General features: G+C 36.2%; 3 protein-coding genes across 3 annotated transcripts in view; 2 read left to right on the forward strand and 1 right to left on the reverse strand.

Annotated features, from left to right (window-relative positions):
* The window catches only part of LOC106139231 (cyclic AMP response element-binding protein A), a 73,730-nt gene extending 71,550 nt beyond the window's left edge, over positions 1-2,180 (forward strand). The window contains exon 7 of the mRNA XM_013340628.2: positions 45-2,180. Coding sequence (XP_013196082.1) covers positions 45-233 — 189 coding nt within the window. The 3' untranslated portion in view covers positions 234-2,180. The remainder of the gene's footprint in view (positions 1-44) is intronic.
* LOC106139228 (heparan-alpha-glucosaminide N-acetyltransferase) lies at positions 2,108-20,853 on the reverse strand. The gene is made up of 10 exons (XM_013340625.2): positions 20,491-20,853; positions 19,278-19,408; positions 18,414-18,529; positions 10,869-11,025; positions 10,274-10,478; positions 7,899-8,066; positions 6,783-6,904; positions 5,984-6,153; positions 5,258-5,444; positions 2,108-4,825 (listed from the first exon to the last, which is right to left on the reverse strand). The coding sequence occupies exons 1-10, from the start codon at positions 20,677-20,679 to the stop codon at positions 4,531-4,533; spliced, it is 1,740 nt and encodes a 579-aa protein (XP_013196079.2). The 5' UTR covers positions 20,680-20,853; the 3' UTR covers positions 2,108-4,530.
* Positions 12,197-15,260, forward strand: LOC106139229 (esterase FE4). Its single transcript, XM_013340626.2, has 3 exons — positions 12,197-12,467; positions 12,926-14,136; positions 14,996-15,260. The coding sequence occupies exons 1-3, from the start codon at positions 12,285-12,287 to the stop codon at positions 15,192-15,194; spliced, it is 1,593 nt and encodes a 530-aa protein (XP_013196080.2). The 5' UTR covers positions 12,197-12,284; the 3' UTR covers positions 15,195-15,260.
* Positions 20,854-21,238: the final 385 nt, after the last annotated feature.

The following is a 21,238-nucleotide window of genomic DNA, read 5'->3' on the forward strand; positions in this document are numbered from 1 at the left end:
TATTGTTTTTTGGTAACGCTTTAATTTCCTTTTATTCTCTTCAGATTTCTGCTCAAGAGAGCAGGCGCAAAAAGAAAGAGTACATGGACCAGCTAGAGAGGAAGGTAGAAATCCTGGTGTCAGAAAACTCAGACTACCGGAAAAGGGTGGACACCCTGGAGCAGAAGAACGCCAGCCTGCTCAGCCAGCTGGCGGCGCTGCAGGCGCTCGTGTCGCGCGGCAACAGGAAGTGACGCCATTGCGCCGCGTGACGTCACACCGCCCCCACCTCGCGGACACAGGTCGCATCCTCATACGTCACTATCATGTAATTATAAACCGACCGATTCACAGTAAACCTGAGATCGGATTTGTCGTTTTAATTATACAAAGGCTGTGAGATATTGTGGAAAAAGTGACATTCTCACAGTTCGATAGTTCGTTGGTAACGCAAAGACGCTAGTTCGGAGTGTATATTTTTAATGTATATTTTGGATGTATTTACATTTAGTAACGCGGCCGCCGTACCGGTTGTGCCAGGTACGGCGTTGAATGGTTGCTCACTATTATAGTAATAGGTTTCTGTGGTGCTCGATTCGATATACCTGCTTGCGGTATAGGTATACCACTGTCAAGTGCCACGCTAGATATTTATTTTTAAAGCTCTAAACAGTTCGCATCATCTGACGCGTGGGAGATGACTCGATGACAGGGATAATACTGGGCTCTAACATAAGTATCGATATATTTTACGCGTGTTTATTGAAATCTCGTTATATATTCTAAATGTGCTGTAGAAGCGTTACATAATTTAAGTCTTTGTGCGTGTTTTTATTAAAATGTGCAATTAGGTTAAGAATCATGATTGTTACCCATAATATACAATGCCGTCGCAGGATGCAATTTATCCTAAGCTACGGGATTGGCGGCCTAATAAAAATTACGTGAAATTAACATCGATGTGTTGACAATTAGTAATGACTGAACTACTTATTTAGTTTTTTTTAAATCCGGAATCACGAAGAGGTGCATTTATTTATGCAGAAAATCTACAGTTGCTGCGGGTTCTTGTTACTGTTTTCTTGAATAATGCAGTCTACTCTATTCTTATAATGCTATTCTAATAATTTATCTAATAATATAACTATCTTTGTTGAGCATCAACTAAGTATATAGTTTTACTAAAGCCGCTAACTATCTTAATGAAACGACGACTCTCAGAGTACGGTTCATGTACGATTACAAAGTAGCAATTTTTATCTCTTACAGCGTACTTTACGCAAAGATACAGGAAGTTAGCCTAATTTTGTTATTGAAATTTCGATATTTTGGGATTAATTCCCACGACTTTCTAGCATCTTTGTTTAAATTATGTTCAAGAACAGCGACGAACCTCTCGTGTCCTGATATTCCTGTATCTTCACCAAACTGATATACTTACAAGTTGTCATGTTGTGTGGTGTATTGGAAATCTTATAGCATAATATGTAAGGCCGGTAACTCTCGCCTTACCGTATATTATTGAATTCCATGAATTTGCATTTATAGCGAAATGTGTATCACCTAGAGATTTTATCTATTTAAGATAACCCTAGATATACGAATCTAATAGAGGACCTATATAAAGACCGATTTGTATGACATATGTATATCGGTCACGTCTAGTCTGTCGTAGAACCTAATAGGTCTGTTGTCGGGGCCAGAATAAAGATGGCTGTTTTCATGGAACTATAAAGTATTGTAACTAAAAAAACCACACCACTTAAATACAAAAAAAAAACAGTCTCTTTCTAAATATCCTTAATTGTTCGTTTCTTGTAAAGTTTAGTTTCCAGTTACAATACTGCCATGGTTGTATTCAATCTCAGTTTAGACCGCGCTCTGTAATGACAAGTACAAATAATGGCATGCCTTCGTAACGTAGCTAACATTACCTATTTTTAGGTCTATCGTGCGCAAACATTGAAAGGTTCATATCAAGATAGCGCTAGAAATGCGTTAATCTATTCTCTTCCAACAGGAAATGTCTTATAGCGATAGAAATATTTTATTAAAACATTTTATACTTCAATGCCATAAATGTTACAATAATATGTATACCTATTTTAATAGTTTTCATACACAGAAGAAAACCCACACGCCACCCGTAACAAAAAAAAACTGGCGAAACGTCAGAGCGCTACGTATTTTATATCTTTTAATTGTTCCGGGACAATAGAAAAACTGCATTGTGTAATAGTATATTTAATGCTATTAATTATTATATGGTTATAACAAAAAAAGCACGTAACGTTATCCCGGTCTTGCCAATAAATGACCTAATTCTGAGCTTGTATGACAGCGCAATTTACGGATGCGTAATTATCGACTAACGTTATTTTAACACTAAACATTCCATTAATTCTCTTGTGTAGTAATATGAGTGACTTAAAGTGAGCTCGTGTACTTATTACTCTAATCTTAAATTATTCAACTTCCCTGTACAAATCTGTTTTATCATAATTTATATGTAAGGCCGCAACTTGAGCGGGCGAATATTTCTTCATATCCTCATGCTTACAGACTGGGTTTTATTCACTGTTATCGACCAATGAATATTAATTTTTAACATATTTAATCAAAATTGTTCAGACCTTAAAAATAATTTATTCGTTCGCTCAACTATGTAACATTTAAAATTTTATGAGATGTTATAAATTGCTAGCATATTAGCATTATTTATATGTAGCCAAGTTGTCTGTTAGTCTTATGCGTGACTAGCGTGGGTCTTCTTGTATAATACAGTGTAATACAATTTATCATTCCATTTATTTTACTTTCACAAACGATTTTAATTTTATTTTCTGGGGTAGAAAATTAATCTTTTCGGTAATAAACGAAATCAACGAATTCCGTCGATTGAATTATACTGTGTTATATTAATTTTGTATTATACTATGTGTGCAATTACTATGTTCTCTTTTGAATTTTAAAGTTCTTCCTAATTAGAATCGTAAGGAAATGTTCTATTTATATCGCGCTGAAATGTATAATAAATCGTTTATCACCCGTCTCACCAGGGGTTATTATAAAGAAATTGAGATATATTTTAAGAGATTTTTCTAATGAAATTTTAGATATATATTAAACAGTGTTTTACAAGTCTTTTCGCTATACAAATTAGATCCGCGATTTCGACTTGAAGTCTGCGGTTAGATATCTAGTTAAGCGTTGTTAGTACCTACATATACAAGTTTATTATTGAAACTGCAATGTGTGCCTGCCTGTCAGCTACTGATTTTACCAATATGAATAAGTATCGATTGTAGAATAGTGAATGACGATATCGAAAAGTATCCTTTACTTCATAGAGACGTTATATCTGTATTAAACAAAAAGAGTAACTATTTAACGTGTAAAATATTTTATTCCTATTATGGCATTTACCGTCTACAAAAAAAACGACTTATTTAAATTAAAGTAGTTGATATTTTAACTTATGGAGAATAACGTTCTCTGTATAATTAATATGGCCGAGTGGCTCAAAATTAACATGAGGGCGAAGTAAAAACACGCCAAACGTACACTACGCACGTTCGTGTTACAGCAAGCTCCAACTTTTGTGTTGACTCAAGTGTGATCTATCTATCGTAGAAGCCTTGAGCCTTTATAAAGGCTCAATTAGATATTCGATTACATCCTACATTATAATTTAAAAAATAAATTAAGTGGAATTGGTAATTTTTATATCTACGCAGTTTTATAATTATCGAATGGATCACACTTGGGAGACGCATTGGTCCCGAAACGAGAACTGCGTCCGTATAATTTTGTTATTCATTGAAAGTGTAATTTTATTAATAGTTTTATTTGTTAAAACTATGCACTGTTACCTTGAGTCATGATTTGTTGAATCGTTTGTTTTATTTTTATTTTCCAATGACATTGTGGATTTTACTGTCATCCTTGAGCTAATAAAGTGTCAAATATAGAAAACCAGTTGTTTCATTATCTCAAGGGTACCAAAAGAAATTTAAACACCAATCTGGAATAAGTAACTTATATTACTTTGCCAACGTCACAATCATTAAGAAATTAACTTATATTTAACAATCGTGATGTAATGGACTTTTAACACTAAATTTTTACTTATAGCGTCATATGTGCGTCGCCATTGCGTCGACTGTGCGTCAATTACGTCAAGCGCTATTAAATTATAATAAAGTGTAGTATTTATTTCGACTATTCATATATTTTTTGCAGAAAAAGAGTGATGAGTTAAATTTCGTACTTAAATATAATCTAGGATTCAGTCTCACTTAACTTCTAATTTCACACTTAGACAGTCCATATTTACATTGTTCGGAGTATAAACTTTCATGATAGAATTATGGCAAGCAGCAAAAAAAAAAAAATCAATCAAATAGAAGAAAATTATTTACAGCACTCCACAAGTACCTAACATACGACAATATTTTCTTAAAACTTCCAAATTGTGTACACATTTTGGAAATAGTATACGGGAGCATTAAATCGCACACATTTTCAGGCACACAAAATAGTTTTCCCTTTTTACAAAGTAATGAAAACCTTCTTTTTGGCCATAACATGAGCTATGATGACCCACAAAGCGGTGCCCCAGACCGCCTCAACTAATCTTATGGCATGGGTCCTCATTATGGGAATTCTCCAGTGGAATGGGAACAAATGCGCGCAAACAGAGTGCCCTATATAGAGGGCTATGGCGTTCAGTCCCGGAGCCCTGAAGGGGCCGCCGCCCCAGATGCGCCAGGCATCCGTGAACGTGTAGCAGATGCTGAGGAGTACCAAACAGCAGGCCGATGTCACCAGCACGAAGGACATGGACCTGGAATTAAGAGATGTTTTAATTATAACCTGATAAGGAAATACAAGGAAAAAAAGGAATTGTATTTATTGTTGTTTACTCTTGTGAAGAGTGAGGACTAGGATAACGTTCATGAACAGGTGGGCAGGAAGGGTAAGTATATTAGAGCATAAACCTCTGTTTCTAAATTTTGCAAGATGGCGACTTTCCAGCTTGTGTGGAATTCTTACGACCGCTATACCAAATTGACTCGGAAGCTATATTTTAAGTCTCATACTTATTGTTTTCTTTGACCAGGACTTTCATCTTGTTTCAAATTCCGCTGAAATTTTAGGATTGGATATTATTCTTTTTTTTTCAGTTCTGTGTCGTCTGACTGTCCGCGTCAAATTATTGTCGATGTGGATTAGATCACTTTATGCCTATTATTAAGATGCGGGAGATGAAACTTACCACAAGTTCTTGTTAATGGGCACCACGCCATGTTCCCTGGAGAAGCCCGCCAGTAAAGCCCCGGCCAGGGCGAACACCAGGCCCCAGGCCAACCAGCGGGAGATGCGCGCCTTGTGAGACCGCTGCAGCAGCACGGTTGCCCCAGCTTGCACGCCCAGTAAAGCCTGCACCGCCGATGTTAGACAACCTGAAACATTGAGAAAGATGATTTTTTTTATTTTTGATATCAAGACATGACATACCATGGAATGAATTTGAATCTTTTGGCAGTTTAACATGACAAACAGGAGACGAAACTATTTTTCAATAGCACGACTAACGATAAATAGATGGTGATGTATTTCAGGCAGGTTTTACAGGAATCGGGATGACGATCAATAAGAGCTCAGGGTTATTTTTAAAATTTGTACCAACCTAATAATTCTATCCCGCAATCTGTAATTAAATGTGTAAATGAGCGTTAGGTACATATATTTTTGTCGCAACGTTGCATAAAGTAGGTATGGTCATAATGGTAACACCATGTACCTAATGCTATGTATCTAAAAAGTTATTTAAAAGAAAAACCTATTTTTGTCATTCGTGAACCAGTGAGTAACTTTGCCTATTAAATAAAATTTCCTGTTACAAAGCCAAACATTTTAACAGATTATTCTTCGAAATGAATGGCCTAATGGCTTGTATCGTTGTTATAATCGTGTTTGGGTATCTTAAGAACCTACTTACCTAATATTCCTTCTGGATCAGTAGGCAGTCCCCCGTACACTCTCCTGGCGTCGCTATGCTGAAAGACATGCAGGTCTCCTAACAGAAGACGGTCGATGAAGCCGGCCGCTCCCCCGCTGCAGTTGACGGCGACCCAGTCGTCATGCTTGCCACCAGGCCCGAGGTATCCACTAGAGGAGTAATATGTTATTTATTGGTAGATAAAATAGGGTTTCAAACAGGGTTTGGGAACCTATTAAAAGACGATTGAAGATTTTTGTCATTTACATTTGTTGTCAGTTTAGACCATGACTAGCACTTTTTTTGTACTAAAGTAGGTATAATGATTAGTCTACATTTTTGCATTTGAACATTGCGCCGTTATGTCTGTTGTTGTGAATCCGGTGTTAGCTAACCCTCGTTAGTCCACCTGGGTAGACCACAGTCCCGTGTCCGTGCAAGTACGTAGTTATCATATTATTGTATAATGAAGTCACTAATTACGAACACTTTATGTATAAATGTGTGCCGTGTGGTTCCCGGCACCAATACAAAAAAGGATAGGACCACTCCATGTCTTTCCCATGGATGTCGTAAAAGGCGACTAAGAGATAGGCTTATAAACTTGGGATTCTTCTTATAGGCGATGGGCTAGCAACCTGTCACTATTTGAATCTTAATTCTATCATTAGGCCAAATAGCTGAACGTGGCCATTTAGTCTTCAAGACTGTTGGCTCTGTCTACCCCGCATGGGATATGGACGTGACCATATGTATGTATTTATGTAAGTATAAAAAGCAAAGAGTATAAGAAACTCACGAAGGGCAGTCCGGGTGGTGAATGGTGAAGGTGAGGGCGCTGTGGACAGCTACGAGGGCGGCTGCCAGCACCCAGCACCACACACAAGATAGAACATCTTTCAGGGCTTGACCGCACGCACCCTGAACATCAACAAAATATGATAATAATGTATCCATATACAGCCTGCCCTGTAGTATGGTACGCGCGAGGCCATTTTTATTGCGCGAAAAACTAACGCTGTCCAATTTTAAGACATAATAAAAACAGCGATGGTTTATCGCGCGATAAAAACCGCGCCGTGCGTACTATATATACTACGTAGAACTGTTAACTCTGCGTACCCCAAGCGATAAATTTGGTTGTGCTAGGAGGTTAGTTGTTTGATCAAGTGGGAAATCTGTCGAGGGGAAAAAATTTTTGAATTTTTTTTACGCACTTGTCTCTGTGACTAATGAATATGTTGTATTAATGAATTTCACAGCTTTCTCCTACGTATACGTACAAACGTAGCGAAGATACAAAAGTTTATTGACAACGAAACCCTTAAATATTCAGATCTAAGAAAACAAAACCAAATCTGACCTAACCTCAAAAAAGCCTGTTCGATCTGCATTACTTACGGTCGTTAGCTAGCGGTTAGGACAAAATTAACCTTGACCATATTACGTTACTAAAATAAGGTTAATTTTGCTAAAATTTTCAAGTTCATTGACTTGTGCAAAACGTTGAAATATTTTTTTAGACATTGATTGATCTTATGGTGTGGTGTAGTAATGAAATATAAACCGGTTTGTGAATAATGAGATTTCACAAAAAAATATTGGTTTTCCAAAAGATCATTAATTCATTCACTCAGAACCAGATTTTAAACACTGCTGAACATTGGCCCTATATATCTTTTGGCTGAACGTATAAACAATATTTAGAAGACACAGAAAGGTATTTTTTTCAACTAAGGTACATGAAGTCGTCTTTATAACAGAATAGTTGAAAATCAACAAACCGGTAAAAACTCGTGGCCAAACACACGCGCACACACACATACGTTAATAGTCACAAGAATGGAAGTTCAGCTGCAATTAGTATTTACATTTAAAAAAACTTAATACCTAAAAATTGGCCGTTAGTTCTTACCCTTGGTGGTGTGTAGTACTTGGGCGCAGTAAGGGCGTAGAACCCGGCAGCGATGAGGTAAGCCACCGCCAACCGCTGCAGCACCCCAAATATACGCAGCTCCTGCAGCATGTTGGAGCCGTAGATCGTGTTCAGGGACATGCCCAGGAGGAACATCAGGAATGAACGCTGAAAGTTATCATTGAATAAGCAGTTGAAATAGAACTGGAATCCATAGGCACCACGTCTATAGGTAACGTGTTATCAATGAATAGGAAATTTTTGTAGGTCGTTACTTCACTTGTTTTATAAGGCAAGGGTTTTGCTCTCGTGTGTATTTTAGTGTAGATATATAAAAATCCCTATGTATTTAAAGTTATAAGCGGGTAGGTACGTTCCCAATTTTTTTTTGCGAAATTTAGTATATATTTTTGTGTCGTGGGTAACAAATTAATAATGTTCCTTTATTTTCACCTGTGACCAAGATAGGAAAAATGTGTAACATCATTCCTTCTCTGGAAGTCGTCAAGTAACAGTTTCTAAAAGAAAACTATATCAACGTCCATTACATTCTTACATCTAGATTTCAACATATCATAGGTAAGCCGCGATCTAGTTCACTTCTCAGGACAAGTTGACCATTGTTCTTATGAATTGCTGTATCTACTGTACTGCTGCTTTCGAAGAAAGTAAACCGAGGCGCGTCCGGCAGTAGGTCAGTATATCGCAGAATAAACGATGTAATTACATCTAGAGTATCCATTTATCATTCCAATCATCTGTATCATTAAACACTCCGTACAAACACGGTATTGTATAGCGTGCTATGGAAACAAATCGGCGAACGTACAGAGAAACTTTAGTAGTATATCACGCGAGTGAAGAATTTCCAATGCATGTTCTGCAATGGTGCGTGCGTTGATTAACCTATTACGGAGGCATTCGCCCGAGATTTCGAGATGGCAAACACAGCCTGCATTGAATACGGATGTGAATGACGCAAGTCCTGAAAGTGAGGGGATTAACGTGGATCGAATAAAGTTATTTGCAACTCATTTATTTTAAACCGAAGAAAGTGATTACGTACATATTCGCAGCTCAAGAATAATCAAAATTCAAAGCGAACCTGCAGAAGTAATTTTCATTTACATAACGCTTTAGTTTTAAATATCAAAGCCATAATGCTTATCGACGCATCGCGGTTCGCGACCTCCTCCGACGCATGCAATTGCACAAAGTATAACGAGATGTAAAATAAAGTAATTACAGAAGAATACGTCGTCAATTTACTTATATAAACACTGATGTAGTATCTAGTTATTTTCTAGCAGTCAAATTTGTTTGCACAGCAGCGGAGGGTGCCACCGAGATCACGCACATGAGTGAGAGAGAGATTTTTTATGCGTGAAATGCTGCGCACTATTATCTTTTAATACCTACATTTAAAGATAATATTGCGAAGAATTCAATAAAAAAAGTCAAATTAAAAAATTACTGTGCCTAATAACCGTCAAATAATCAGTGGGACAAACGCATTTTACATTTCATGCGTTTATCACAATCTTGGATTGTATAACACGTTATTTACCAAAGACTATTATTGTATGGGGTATTGTCAAGAAAAACAAAATTAAAATTAAATGTTACATCTGTTTTATCGTCATTTTTCACCAAGATGCTGTAACCTGCTTATACATTGGTTACGTAACCTGCTGAGAGTCAACCACCCCTGGGCCTGTGGAACCTGTTGCCGGGACCATTCCTTATGAAGCTGCGAGTTTATTGTAAATGCCAACTGTCACGATCTTACATCGGACCACACACGCCAATATGAAAAAGATACTTCTTATATAAAATGCCTATTCCATAATGTGACCCCTGGTTTACTTAGTACATACATTGTTTTAGGAAAATAAAAAATGTTATTTAACCTATTTGAAATACTAAACTTTCAGCTTATGAAAATGATGTTCTTAAACAGCGGGATAAAAAAGCCCATGATCCATCAGAAAAATCAATGCCTGCCAGAGGCCGTCGCCTTTTCACAAAATGCACACCTTAGATTATCTCCTATGATCTTTAGCAAAGGTACGTATCTCTGTTGAAGATCAAAGAAGATTATCTAATTCGTATATACATTTAGTGGTAGGTATATACACAGAAATGCCGAGAAGACAAGCCATTCGATATAAGTATATTATATCAGCACAAACTGCTTCAAATTCCTAAATTAACATAACCTGTGACAATGTGTGAGATGATCTTACACCTTGGCACTACCATGGCAAAGACATTGTCTCATGTAATCATGGGACAATGTCTTTGCCAAAATTACCAGAGAAAAAAGTATACTGAATTTACCGCAGACTGCTTCAAATTACTAAGGATACACATACCCTGACAATGTGTAAGACGATCTTCCACCTCGGCACTCCTTTGGCAAAAGCACTCTTCACAGACAATGGTATGCAGACGCCCATGATCCAGAGAAACGCCGGGAAGACCAGGTCACCAGCCACCAGGCCGTTCCACGTAGCGTGCTCTAACCACCAATAACCGCCAGCGCCGTCGTTCACGAAGATCATGAAAACTATTGCGATCCTGGACAATGAAAATATTTTATTGATTATATTGATCAGGTGTCGTTTTTGGCCCCGGCACTTTAGAATGTGACTACTCCATTTCTTTTCCTTAATGCTATATGAGGCGGCTAATAAAATAAGATCATTCAAAACAACTTTGCATAAAAGAAACCATACAATAATGGTTGTTGCGCAGGGTTACAGGAGTAGGGAATTACTATTACTTCAGAATTCATTGCACGAACCCGAATGTGATAGACGGAACACTACCCAGAGAGAAAACCTGGAGGATTATAAGTCGATGTCATGATAATGTTTTTGTTACGATCCACCGTCAGTTAGTTCCGTCTTTGAGGAGGATTACAATAACTACCAATATTAGGTATCTCTTGACATATATAATACTTGCCCTCTAAAAGTGTCCAGTGCTCTCAACCGCTGTTGTATGGCCAGCTCCTTGTCCCCGTAGCGCAGTTTCCCGGTCTTGTGCACTCGCGACAGGATGAACCTGATGATGCCGTACACCACCCACACGCCCAGCAGCACGCCAAGTAGGAGAAGTAATGCTGTATAAATGTTAATCTTTGGATAAAAATATAAGATCCAAGCATAATCCAGTGTTTTTTTGGGTTTTATGCTCACACCTAAACCAAGGAAATTTGCAGGAGGACTTCATCACATGATGTAGCGATATTGTAATTTAAAAATGTTCGTTTTATTAAATTATAGAAAGTTGTATAAGAAGGTTAGACTGCACTGATTTAGCTTGAGTTCAAAAATAATCATAAGATAAACCATTCGTTTTTGAAATAATAGTGAAATTAGGAACATAAAGAATAGCGTATGATAAAATAATCAAAATGCTTGTTATTACAGATGCCACCGTTATAAAATATCCACTCAATCAAAATAATAGCTTGAAGTAAAAATAAAACGAACCGGATCAATAATTTTGCACACATTCATATTACGAAGTTCACTGTAACTACTAAGATCATAAAATGAAAACTACTTTGTAATATACGAGACATCTCAAGCTTGTAACAACACATGTTTCTCTGATCTCGCCGCAGTTGCAACATTCAGTTCCCTGGTGAATGCTAACTATCGACATATATATATATATATACGCACATTTTTAAAAGATATGTTGATGCATAACTATTATATACTAATAGGTAACATGTTTTTCTTCTCACTAGATCTAGAGTTTATTCCACGACGTTTTGGTGTCCTCATTTGGCCTTGAAAGTGAGAACCAGTGAAATTCTTCCACTAGCATGCAATTTCGAATACGCATAAAATAATTTTACCGAGACCTTCAGACTAATCAAATAAATTTCCGTTTACTTCGACAGGAAAGACCGCTAAAACTGGTTTTGGTGTCATGGACAACTGTTGGATGCATAATGAGATATTAAATATACAGAGGACACATTTGAGCAAAACAGCGGGGCACTGCAGATATTTATGTTCATATTTTAACTCATTTGTCCGAATTGATTTCTATTGTAGAATGTCTACCAATGCAGAATTACAGGAAGATCACTATTGCACAAAATATGAACACAGTAATGTGCCATAATTTATGCCTAATATGCCTTGCAATACATGTATCTTTGTCATCCCATATCCTGGAATTCAGATGAGATCAAATCGAGAGATAACACTTATACGTATATTTTTATCTTTAATATAAAACTATCCCAATCGAGACGTGTTATTGATAACATCTGATATAAATGTCAGAGTAGTCTCTGTGGCAATACATGAAAATAAACCGGCAAATACACCGGTTGCTATATAAATATAATAACTATTAACAATGATTGTGGTACTAATAGGGTTATTCTTAGTGATTAGTTTTGTAGATGGTGCTAATTTAAGAGTAGATCCGTTGGTGCTCATCAATCAAGGATTGGTGCGAGGTCGCAGAGCCACGGATGGAGACTATTCAACATTTTTGGGAGTGCCGTACGCTCGAGTAGATAATAATAATCCTTTTGGGGTAAGTAATTATTGTTCTTCTTGTTAGCTCAAAAACAGATTTCATTGTAAATTTTTATTTACAAAAAAATCTTGTTTTTCATTAATTATCATGAAATTAATTCGTAAGTGAAAAAAAGGTATGGTGTGTTATAATAATAATTGTTACCGTTATTGTTGTTTTGTTTTACAATGAACTGAATGTAAGGTGTAGTGAAATCCTTCACAAATAAATACATTACCATTTCGCAGTGTTTTGTGAGCCCTGTTGACCTCGGCGGTTGCTTGTAAGCAATGACGTTGACGATTGCATATTCTCCGTATGTGCAATATGCAATCGTTTGCCAATGCTTGGGTCCGGTCAGAGTTACCTACCTACCTATACACTGTATATTTATAGTCTTAAGTTATTTTTCGTAGAATTACTTGTCCTAAACTTATTTATCGTTGTTTATTATTCAGTTTCCTTTCTTATTCCAGGCGGCTGAATCAAGTCCGATCTTCGAAGAAATAATTTTCAACGCCTACGATGGATCCGCAAAATGCCCTCAATTAGATAACTCGCATAGCGAATCGGAAACTGTAGATTGCCTCAAACTAAATCTCTTTGTCCCAACACGGGCAAGTTCCAGTGATCCCTTGCCTGTTCTTGTATACATCCATGGAGGTGATTTTTCACAAGGATATGCTGGAGAATATGGGGTTAAGAATTTAGTGAGACACGGAATTATAGTAGTCACCATAAATTATCGACTGGGTCCTTACGGATTTATGTGCCTTGATGTACCAACTGTATCAGGAAATCAAGGTTTGAAGGATCAGCAACTGGCGCTGCAATGGATACGAACAAATATAAATGCATTTGGAGGAAATCCTTATAATGTGACGTTAGCTGGCCAAGATGCCGGTGCTGTATCTGCGCTGCTGCACTTATACGCCGATAAACAAAAGTTATACCACAAAGTTATTATTGAAAGTAGTACCCCACAGACTGAAGGAATGTTTGTCGATTCTGATGTTAACGCTGCCATCAAATTGGCAGAGTATTTGGGAGTAAATACAAGTAGCTCTCAAGAAGCATTAGAGTTTTTGAGCAGTGCTCCCCATACTTTAGTAACAGGAGCAGCTAAAGAGCTAAACTTACAGCTGAAACCATGCAAAGAAAGGTCATTTAGCGGGGTCGAAAATTTTGTTGAAACTGATCCCTATTCATTGTCAAATGAGAGGAAAATTCGTAACACAGCCATTTTGATAGGTCATACAAATAAAGAACAAATATCATTAGATGAATTTGGTGATGAATATTATGAAAGTGATCCATTTTATTCTAAAATTGCAAATAATTTTAATCTCAATGAAGATACATTAAGTGCGGTGTCACAAAGTATTAGACATTTCTACATAGGTGATAAATCTATATCACCAGAGGTGGCGACGCAATTAGAAGATTTCGAATCAGACTTTGTGTATAATCATCCAATCCAAAGAACAATCAGCAATTTGTTAAAAGAAAACGCTAATCCTATATACGAATATATGTTCAGCTATGTAGGAAACTCTGGAGACGAAGGTGCAGGTCATTCGGCGGAGTTGAATTATTTGTTTGAGATGTCCGACAATGTGCAAACGGAGGAAGACCAGCTAATATCAGACCGTATTACCAATTTATGGGCAAACTTTGTTAAGCACGGGTGAGTAGTAATTTTAGATGTTTGTAGCAAATCGAAGCCAATATGTTGGTCTTATATACATCGCTAATCGATTTTTAATAGTAAGATGTTTCCTAAATGGGTTTACAATTCACCAATAGAACTTCCATACCTACATCAATCTTACTAATATACTTATACAGACAAAAATAAAAAATGTACCTATCGTTTGTTTATTACTATTTCGCGCAGAAGCTGTCGAATGGATTTGAAACTTATATACATACATACATACATACATATGATCACGTCTATATCCCTTGCGGGGTAGACAGAGCCAACAGTCTTGAAAAGACTGAATGGCCACGTTCAGCTATTTGGCTTAATGATAGAACCGAGATTCAAATAGTGACAGGTTGCTAGCCCATCGCCTAAAAGAGGAATCCTAAGTTTATAAGCCTATCCCTTAGTCGCCTTTTACGACATCCATGGGAAAGAGATGGAGTGGTCCTATTCTTTTTTGTAATAGTGCCGGGAACCACACGGCACATGAAAACTTATATGCTCAAAAGAATACATAAGGTAGGCTACATGTCACCCGCGAGCGCAGACATAGACAGATAATCACGTCCATATCCCTTCCCTAGCGGGGCAGACAGAGCCAACAGTCTTAAAAAAACTGATAGGCCACGTTTAGCTGTTTGGCTTAATGATAGAATTGAGATTCAAATAGTGACAGGTTGCTAGCTTGTCGCCTAAAAGTCGTTTATAAGCTCGCTTTTTACGACATCCATGGGAAAGAGATGGAGTGGTCCTATTCTTTTATTTCTAATGGTGCCGGATACCACACGACTCCTGTACTACAGTAATGAAATTTTAAAATACCTTTTTGATATTTCAGCAATCCTACTCCCGCAGGCACTAGTGTAGTGCCTGTGACGTGGACACCGGTATCTTCCTCCACCAGGCCATACTTGGTCATCGATTTGGAAATGCGAATGGATAGTCGAGTTTTCAACGAGAGGATGGCTTTCTGGGACCTGTTCTACGGCAGTTTTGGGCCGTACAACAAGCTGATACGAGAGTGTAGCTTATATTAGTACTCTAATGAAATTCTTCGACGAATTGAAAATCTCTTCTATTTGTTAAAATCATTTGAAAAAGTTGTTTGGTGTTTTATTCATATAACTTGTAAGGTAGACAGAGCCAACAGTTTCGAAAAGACTGAAAGGTCACGTTCAGATGTATGGCTTCATGATGGAATCGAGATTCAAATAGTGACAGGTTACTAACTATTATTTAAATTATAATTTTTCAAACAATGGCGTTGACTACACACTACACTATTATATTAAAATGCATAAGTATGAAACTTAATTTATAGAGGAAAAATTATAAGTAATCTACATGCTTCCAAACGGAAGTAAAGACTTTTAAAGTGACCTCAGTTTTAAAATCTCCTTAAGTATTTTTGTAGTTTTATGTTTATCATTGTCTATGAAAATAACGAATCTAATGAAAGGTCATTTGATTACTTTTAATTCTTTAACATGATAAAATGAGAATAAAGCATTCTAGATTCTTATTAAAGCATTTAAGATTCTGGGTTGCCTCGGCGGATGGAACTCATCAGTTCAAATGGAACTATTTACTAAGGCATCAGGCATGAGAACAACAAGTTACTAAGGCATCAGGGTACAGTTGGACGGCCAATGATAAAGCTAACATTATGTTTGATGATACGAAAATATATTGTTTTTATTTTCAGGTTTAAACAACAGTCTCTCTCTCTTATTACTCAGCCTAACCTACACAATTCATATTTAATTCCAAGCAATTAATAACGAATTATGTACACAATCAAGAATGTACATAACACACAATCAAGATTTCCTTCCCTCAAATGTTCCTTATTACTGAACAATATCAAATTTGCAACATCGACAATAATGAAGAAGTTTTCTCTTTATATAACCCCGTAAATTTAGTAATCGATAAATTACATTAAATTTAGTGGTTTTGTCTCGTTTAATTGACTTTCCCTGCGATGCCATCGGTACGCCACAGTTGTTAGTCTCGCTAGATTTTACTTATAAAAAGTAACCGTTGTTATTTATACTACCACAGAGATCTGACTTTAAAATGTCCGTGGATACAATAATTTACCATCGATTTGGATGTATGAAAAATGAGGAAACTGAAGTAAAATATAGCTATAAAAGAGAGATTCGGAGCAGAACAAAGAAATATGAAAGGCCAGTTTAGTTAAGTGGCCTTTCAGTCTTTTCACTGTTGATTCTGTATACTCCGCAACGAACAAACAAAAATTTTACATAAGTAAATGTTATCTTCATGTTGATATTTACAATAAAGATTTTTTTTATAAATCATTCACGTATATAAACGATTCATAACGGAACTAATGTCAAAAGACTACACATCGAAAAAATGTATCTAACGACAATAACATTAGCATACAGTGAGGATAAAGACTTCTTTAACAATGAGAGTGGGCGAGCGATGAGTTCGTATTGAGACCGCCATTGTCCAATTCCTGATCAATGTAAATTGTTAGTGCCGTTACATTTTTGTACTACCTACATTAACAGTATTAATTTAATTGTACTTCAGAATTATTGTATGACCTTAGCGGCGATGGACATATTTATATATTTTGTTATGAAACTTAAAAAAAATGTTTCAATATGAGTAATGTGGATCATTTTAACATGGTCCCGTCGATAAGACGGGAGTTGACCCGTATTAATAATAACCTGACTGACCTGATGACGATATAATAATAAAGAAACATTTGAGAAACTCACATTTTCTACAGTTTTAAAAGTTTTTTTTTTAATATCTCAGAAAAGACTTAAACGCGTTCATAAATATACCCAATATACTAAAGAGACAATATTTTTTTTATATTTCCTCATAAGAAATAATTCGTAAACACATTGGATATCATCGAAGTATCGATATCGATAAAGATGTGCAATGACAGATATCTGAAGATAATGTGACAATATCTCCGAAGCAAGGGCGCCTAGTGTGTGTCAAGGGATTACGATAAGTGTCACTCAAATAAGAAGGAAAAAATATGCATATAAAAATTAACAAGACTGTACAGAAATATAAAAAAGAATTTGATAACGTGGGAACAATTTTTATGTCACCGTTATCTCATTGCAAAACAAAGTCTTAAAATTATTTCCCATTAAATTTCAATCAATATTTTATTAGTACCTACTTATTCAGTTAGTTCAGTACTTTGAGCATCTATCACTCTAATAACTGTACGAGTATGGTTCAGAAATATAGTTCTTCCATGTTATCTTTATCGTTTTTAACGAAAGCTTAAACGAAAATATTAAAGCTAAGTTACCTTTTGAAATAAAAGGAAGTTATTTCTATTTTTAACTCGCACAAAAAGTACCCCTTAATTTTCTGACTATAAAATGGGTTGGTATGTTTTTCAATTATGTGTCACAAGTTGTGTGTGTATGTTAAGTTAAGATGCCTTCTTATCGCTATTATTTATTTTTCTCATAAACCGGTCATCGTATTTGTTCATTCGCCTTTTACTGATATCGGTACGGATATTACTAGGAAAACAAATAACTAACGAGTTACAATTAATATATTTAATATTATTAATTAGATAATACTAGTTTTAGAGGACTCTGTGGGTATAAGACAAACAATGAACTTTATCTAAAGATATGAATCACGGACTGCAAATCAGTTTACTGATAGATAGTAATTGTAGTTCTTATTAATCATTCATTCAATCACTGGAGAATTTGTCTCTATGATTTGGATGAATCAATTAGTAAACATTGTTTAGATACTATTGTTTAAAATATGCGTACGTCATAGCATTTCTGTGTGCAGACATTTTAGTATCATTTACGTAGTTCAAGTTTGCGATCAAGTTTATGAAATTAGTATTGATTTTCGAAAATGTCATGGTTGCGACCCACCGACCGACGCCTACTTATGTAGATTTTAATTAAGTCAAACTAGTAGAAAATTAGGAAGTGATAATAACGTTATTGTTTTTCAAGGAAAGAAGTTGTCAATTTTTTTTTAAAACCAGTATGTAATATTATGCCATTTACATGCCATCTCTAGCAGACACCAAGCTTAAAATTCAGCAGCAAAACATCAGTAATACTCGATTAGAGAGAAAAATAAATTTTATCGTTTACTAAAAACAGAATACGAAAAAATATTAAAATAAATTCAAAGACCGCATATGTGCAGTTCAGGATTTAAAGTTAAGGCTACTTTTGAAAATAAATTTTAATTATACTCACGCTTGTATATATCGACCGGCTCCTTAGCAGTCGTGATCCCGCAGGCCCCCTCACTCACATTCAGTCTATAAACGCCGAACTCGCCGAGGTCCGGTCGCAACTGGCATAACATGCCCCTGGATGAAAAAGGAATGTCATGTCATGAAGGAACTTATTTAAGGTAGGTTTAATCCTGATTAGCATAGATTATACGCAGAAATTTCCTTTTCTTATAACAAGTTTATTAGTTACCAGATCAATAGAACGATGCCTTCTAAGAATCCAGAAGTTGTTTGATGATGTGAGCACTGGTAATTTACTCGTATTAGTTCGCGAAATGAGTGTAACCTATTCCGAGACGGCCTCATCCCGAATCTACATATGTCTTGGGCATACGACTTTATTCTTCTTTATTCAACAATATTCTTGCTCAATTAGCTGTAGTTAACTAAGGCCTCTTGAGATATCGACAGGGTTAAAAATGCCGACGAGACAAAGAAAGACATTGTCCTCTTCTTACATAACACTTATTAAGTTTATATTTTGCGGTTATGATTCATGTTTTCATAGGTATGAATACAGCGGTATCTGCATTTGTTTTTTTTTGTATTATCTATCTAACATGGTGCCCATAAGGAGACTCGGTAACCGTTAACTACTATAGATCTATTGTATAAAATACCGTTATAGGTTAGCACATAGATACAACCTGCAACAGTTTAATTATAACTTTTCTCCAAAGTTTTAGTAAGAATGTAGCTGTTAAAATAACTGCTATTTTATTTCTAAGCACTTCCGAAGTACTTAAAAATTATAACAAATGTTTTTTCTCAGTATGAATGAAGTATTTTGAATTTCAAAATGTGTATGTGAATATGTTCTTACGAAGTATTTCTGACGCTGATATACTGTTCTTCTCCGCTGGTGTATATTCTCCAAGTGACTCGCCGAGCTGTGTTGGTGACCCAGGACTCTTCGGATCCCGCTGTCAAGGTCTTGTGGCGCTCGAATGGACACTGAAATAAATTACAAGTAACAATGGCAATTGGCCACAGAACTTATGAAAGTTTTTATTAAGTGCTGTTTTTTTATAAACCCATCTCTCCTCTCCTTAATGCATTTTAGTTAGTTATTAGTGATTTTTATAAGTAAGTTACACGCGGGCTGTGGTGAAATCTAGTATATTAATAAATTTATTAACACATTAATGGGTGAACCCCAAAGTAATAGATATTTATAAACAAATGTATTGAATTCTAAACATGTTTATAATGCAACAACGTAGAACTAAACCACTGCATCTAATTACCCGTTATTCCCTATTAATAGGCAGGGAATGGGTCCGGAAAATCCCGTGACACATCGGCGGGCTAATCGGAGGTCAATATCGACTTATTCGTGGAAAATTCAACGTACTTTATTCGTTCCCTTCCCACTGCATAAGCCTTTGTTAAGTTTTATTGAAATGATTGGTAGTGGCCATACTGCTAGTTATGGTGATAGTTTTACTGACATGGGTAACAATATAATTTATTTTTAAAAGTAAATAATTATTCTTACTTTCAGATGGGGCAAAACATCTACATTAAACTTAAAACTTTTAGTTATATTAGCGGTTAAAAACAGCCTAATAAGAACGACGCTCGCGCGTTGGTCAAAAGCTGTGTCGACTTACACTCGTTCATTTATAAAAGAGTGTTTCGTAATAATATGAATTTTTAAGAAGGTAGGTATCATTTTGGTGAGAAAAAAGTCAAAATAAGGAAAACGTCTTATTAAGAACTATGACCACCTGTAAAGATTTCTGATTTTTTAAACAAATATGTAGGATCATTAATGCATTTTCATGTTTATATATTTTTTATATTTAAGGTCAGCAAAATATAATAAGGTCAATCAATGTCGGAATGTGGTTTTTGTTTTCAGTCACCACTCTGATTTCGAAAATCAATTCTACAATCTTATTGCATTTTTATTACAAACAAAGTCATTGCTTGGTCAGGGGAAAGATATTATAATATAAATGGTGCGGTCGCACCGGCCCTGCTGAATACTTTGATGAAATTGTATTTAAAAAAATCACTAAGAAACTACTCACCCGAAAGCAGTCGTCAGACACCGTGTAGACTGCCACATTCCTGTCCACGTCCCCCACCACGTAAGCCTCATCCATCTGCAAAGCGGTCATGTTCAGACCCTCGAACTCTTCAACTCCTGGGTCCTCCAACCACGACTTCATCACATCCTTACACCACTCCCAAGTATTATTCGCCACTGATTCATTCATCTTAAAGTTTGTAACTTCTTCTCGAGCGAAGTAGTCAAAACTGTCGCTTCAGACGCTATTTAAAAACTGTATTTGTGTCATATCGCGAGTCATTTTATTGTGGAACGCACCCGACGTTGTTTACTAGGTTTATTTGCGTACGGAGCGGTACGAGTCGTGCGTGTGTCTGCGCAGACCGTGTGAAACTGACGCCGCAGCGGCCGGACCGGCTCCTCACGATAACGTACAATAATTAAAATGCTCTCTGCACCCAATCGGGAAAACCTTGCAACAATGAGACGAAAGCGCATTGCATTGCATTCTTGAAACTCCGATTACAGATTCCAATGAACGCTCGGGTACGCTTGGCGTAGGTTTCGCTTGCTATTGTTATGGTATCGAGTAGCTTTATAAACGCTAATCGAGCAGAAATTTCTCATGAACTTGGATAACCTGATGGTTGTAAATGAACAATTGTGTATGCTGCTTTGAAAAGAAATTATACCACAACACAATGTTAAGCTTTTCCTGTTTGGCAACATTAAGAGCGTGAGCTGGGACTATCGTTTATCCGTATTAA

This window comes from Amyelois transitella, chromosome 6, assembly GCF_032362555.1.
Source record: "Amyelois transitella isolate CPQ chromosome 6, ilAmyTran1.1, whole genome shotgun sequence".
Lineage (NCBI taxonomy): Eukaryota > Metazoa > Arthropoda > Insecta > Lepidoptera > Pyralidae > Amyelois > Amyelois transitella.

What these genes read in the sequence shown, in the direction of transcription:
- LOC106139229 (XM_013340626.2), top strand. Translation starts at nt 12,285, where the DNA reads ATGATTGTGGTACTAATAGGGTTATTCTTAGTGATTAGTTTTGTAGAT. An exon ending in ATAATAATAATCCTTTTGGG is followed by an intron (nt 12,468 to 12,925) that starts GTAAGTAATTAT and finishes TTCTTATTCCAG; the next exon opens with GCGGCTGAATCAAGTCCGAT. An exon ending in GCAAACTTTGTTAAGCACGG is followed by an intron (nt 14,137 to 14,995) that starts GTGAGTAGTAAT and finishes TTGATATTTCAG; the next exon opens with CAATCCTACTCCCGCAGGCA.
- LOC106139228 (XM_013340625.2), bottom strand. Translation starts at nt 20,679, where the DNA reads ATGAATGAATCAGTGGCGAATAATACTTGGGAGTGGTGTAAGGATGTG. An exon ending in TGTCTGACGACTGCTTTCGG is followed by an intron (nt 19,409 to 20,490) that starts GTGAGTAGTTTC and finishes AATTTATTTCAG; the next exon opens with TGTCCATTCGAGCGCCACAA. An exon ending in AGTACTACACACCACCAAGG is followed by an intron (nt 6,905 to 7,898) that starts GTAAGAACTAAC and finishes GTTGATGTTCAG; the next exon opens with GGTGCGTGCGGTCAAGCCCT.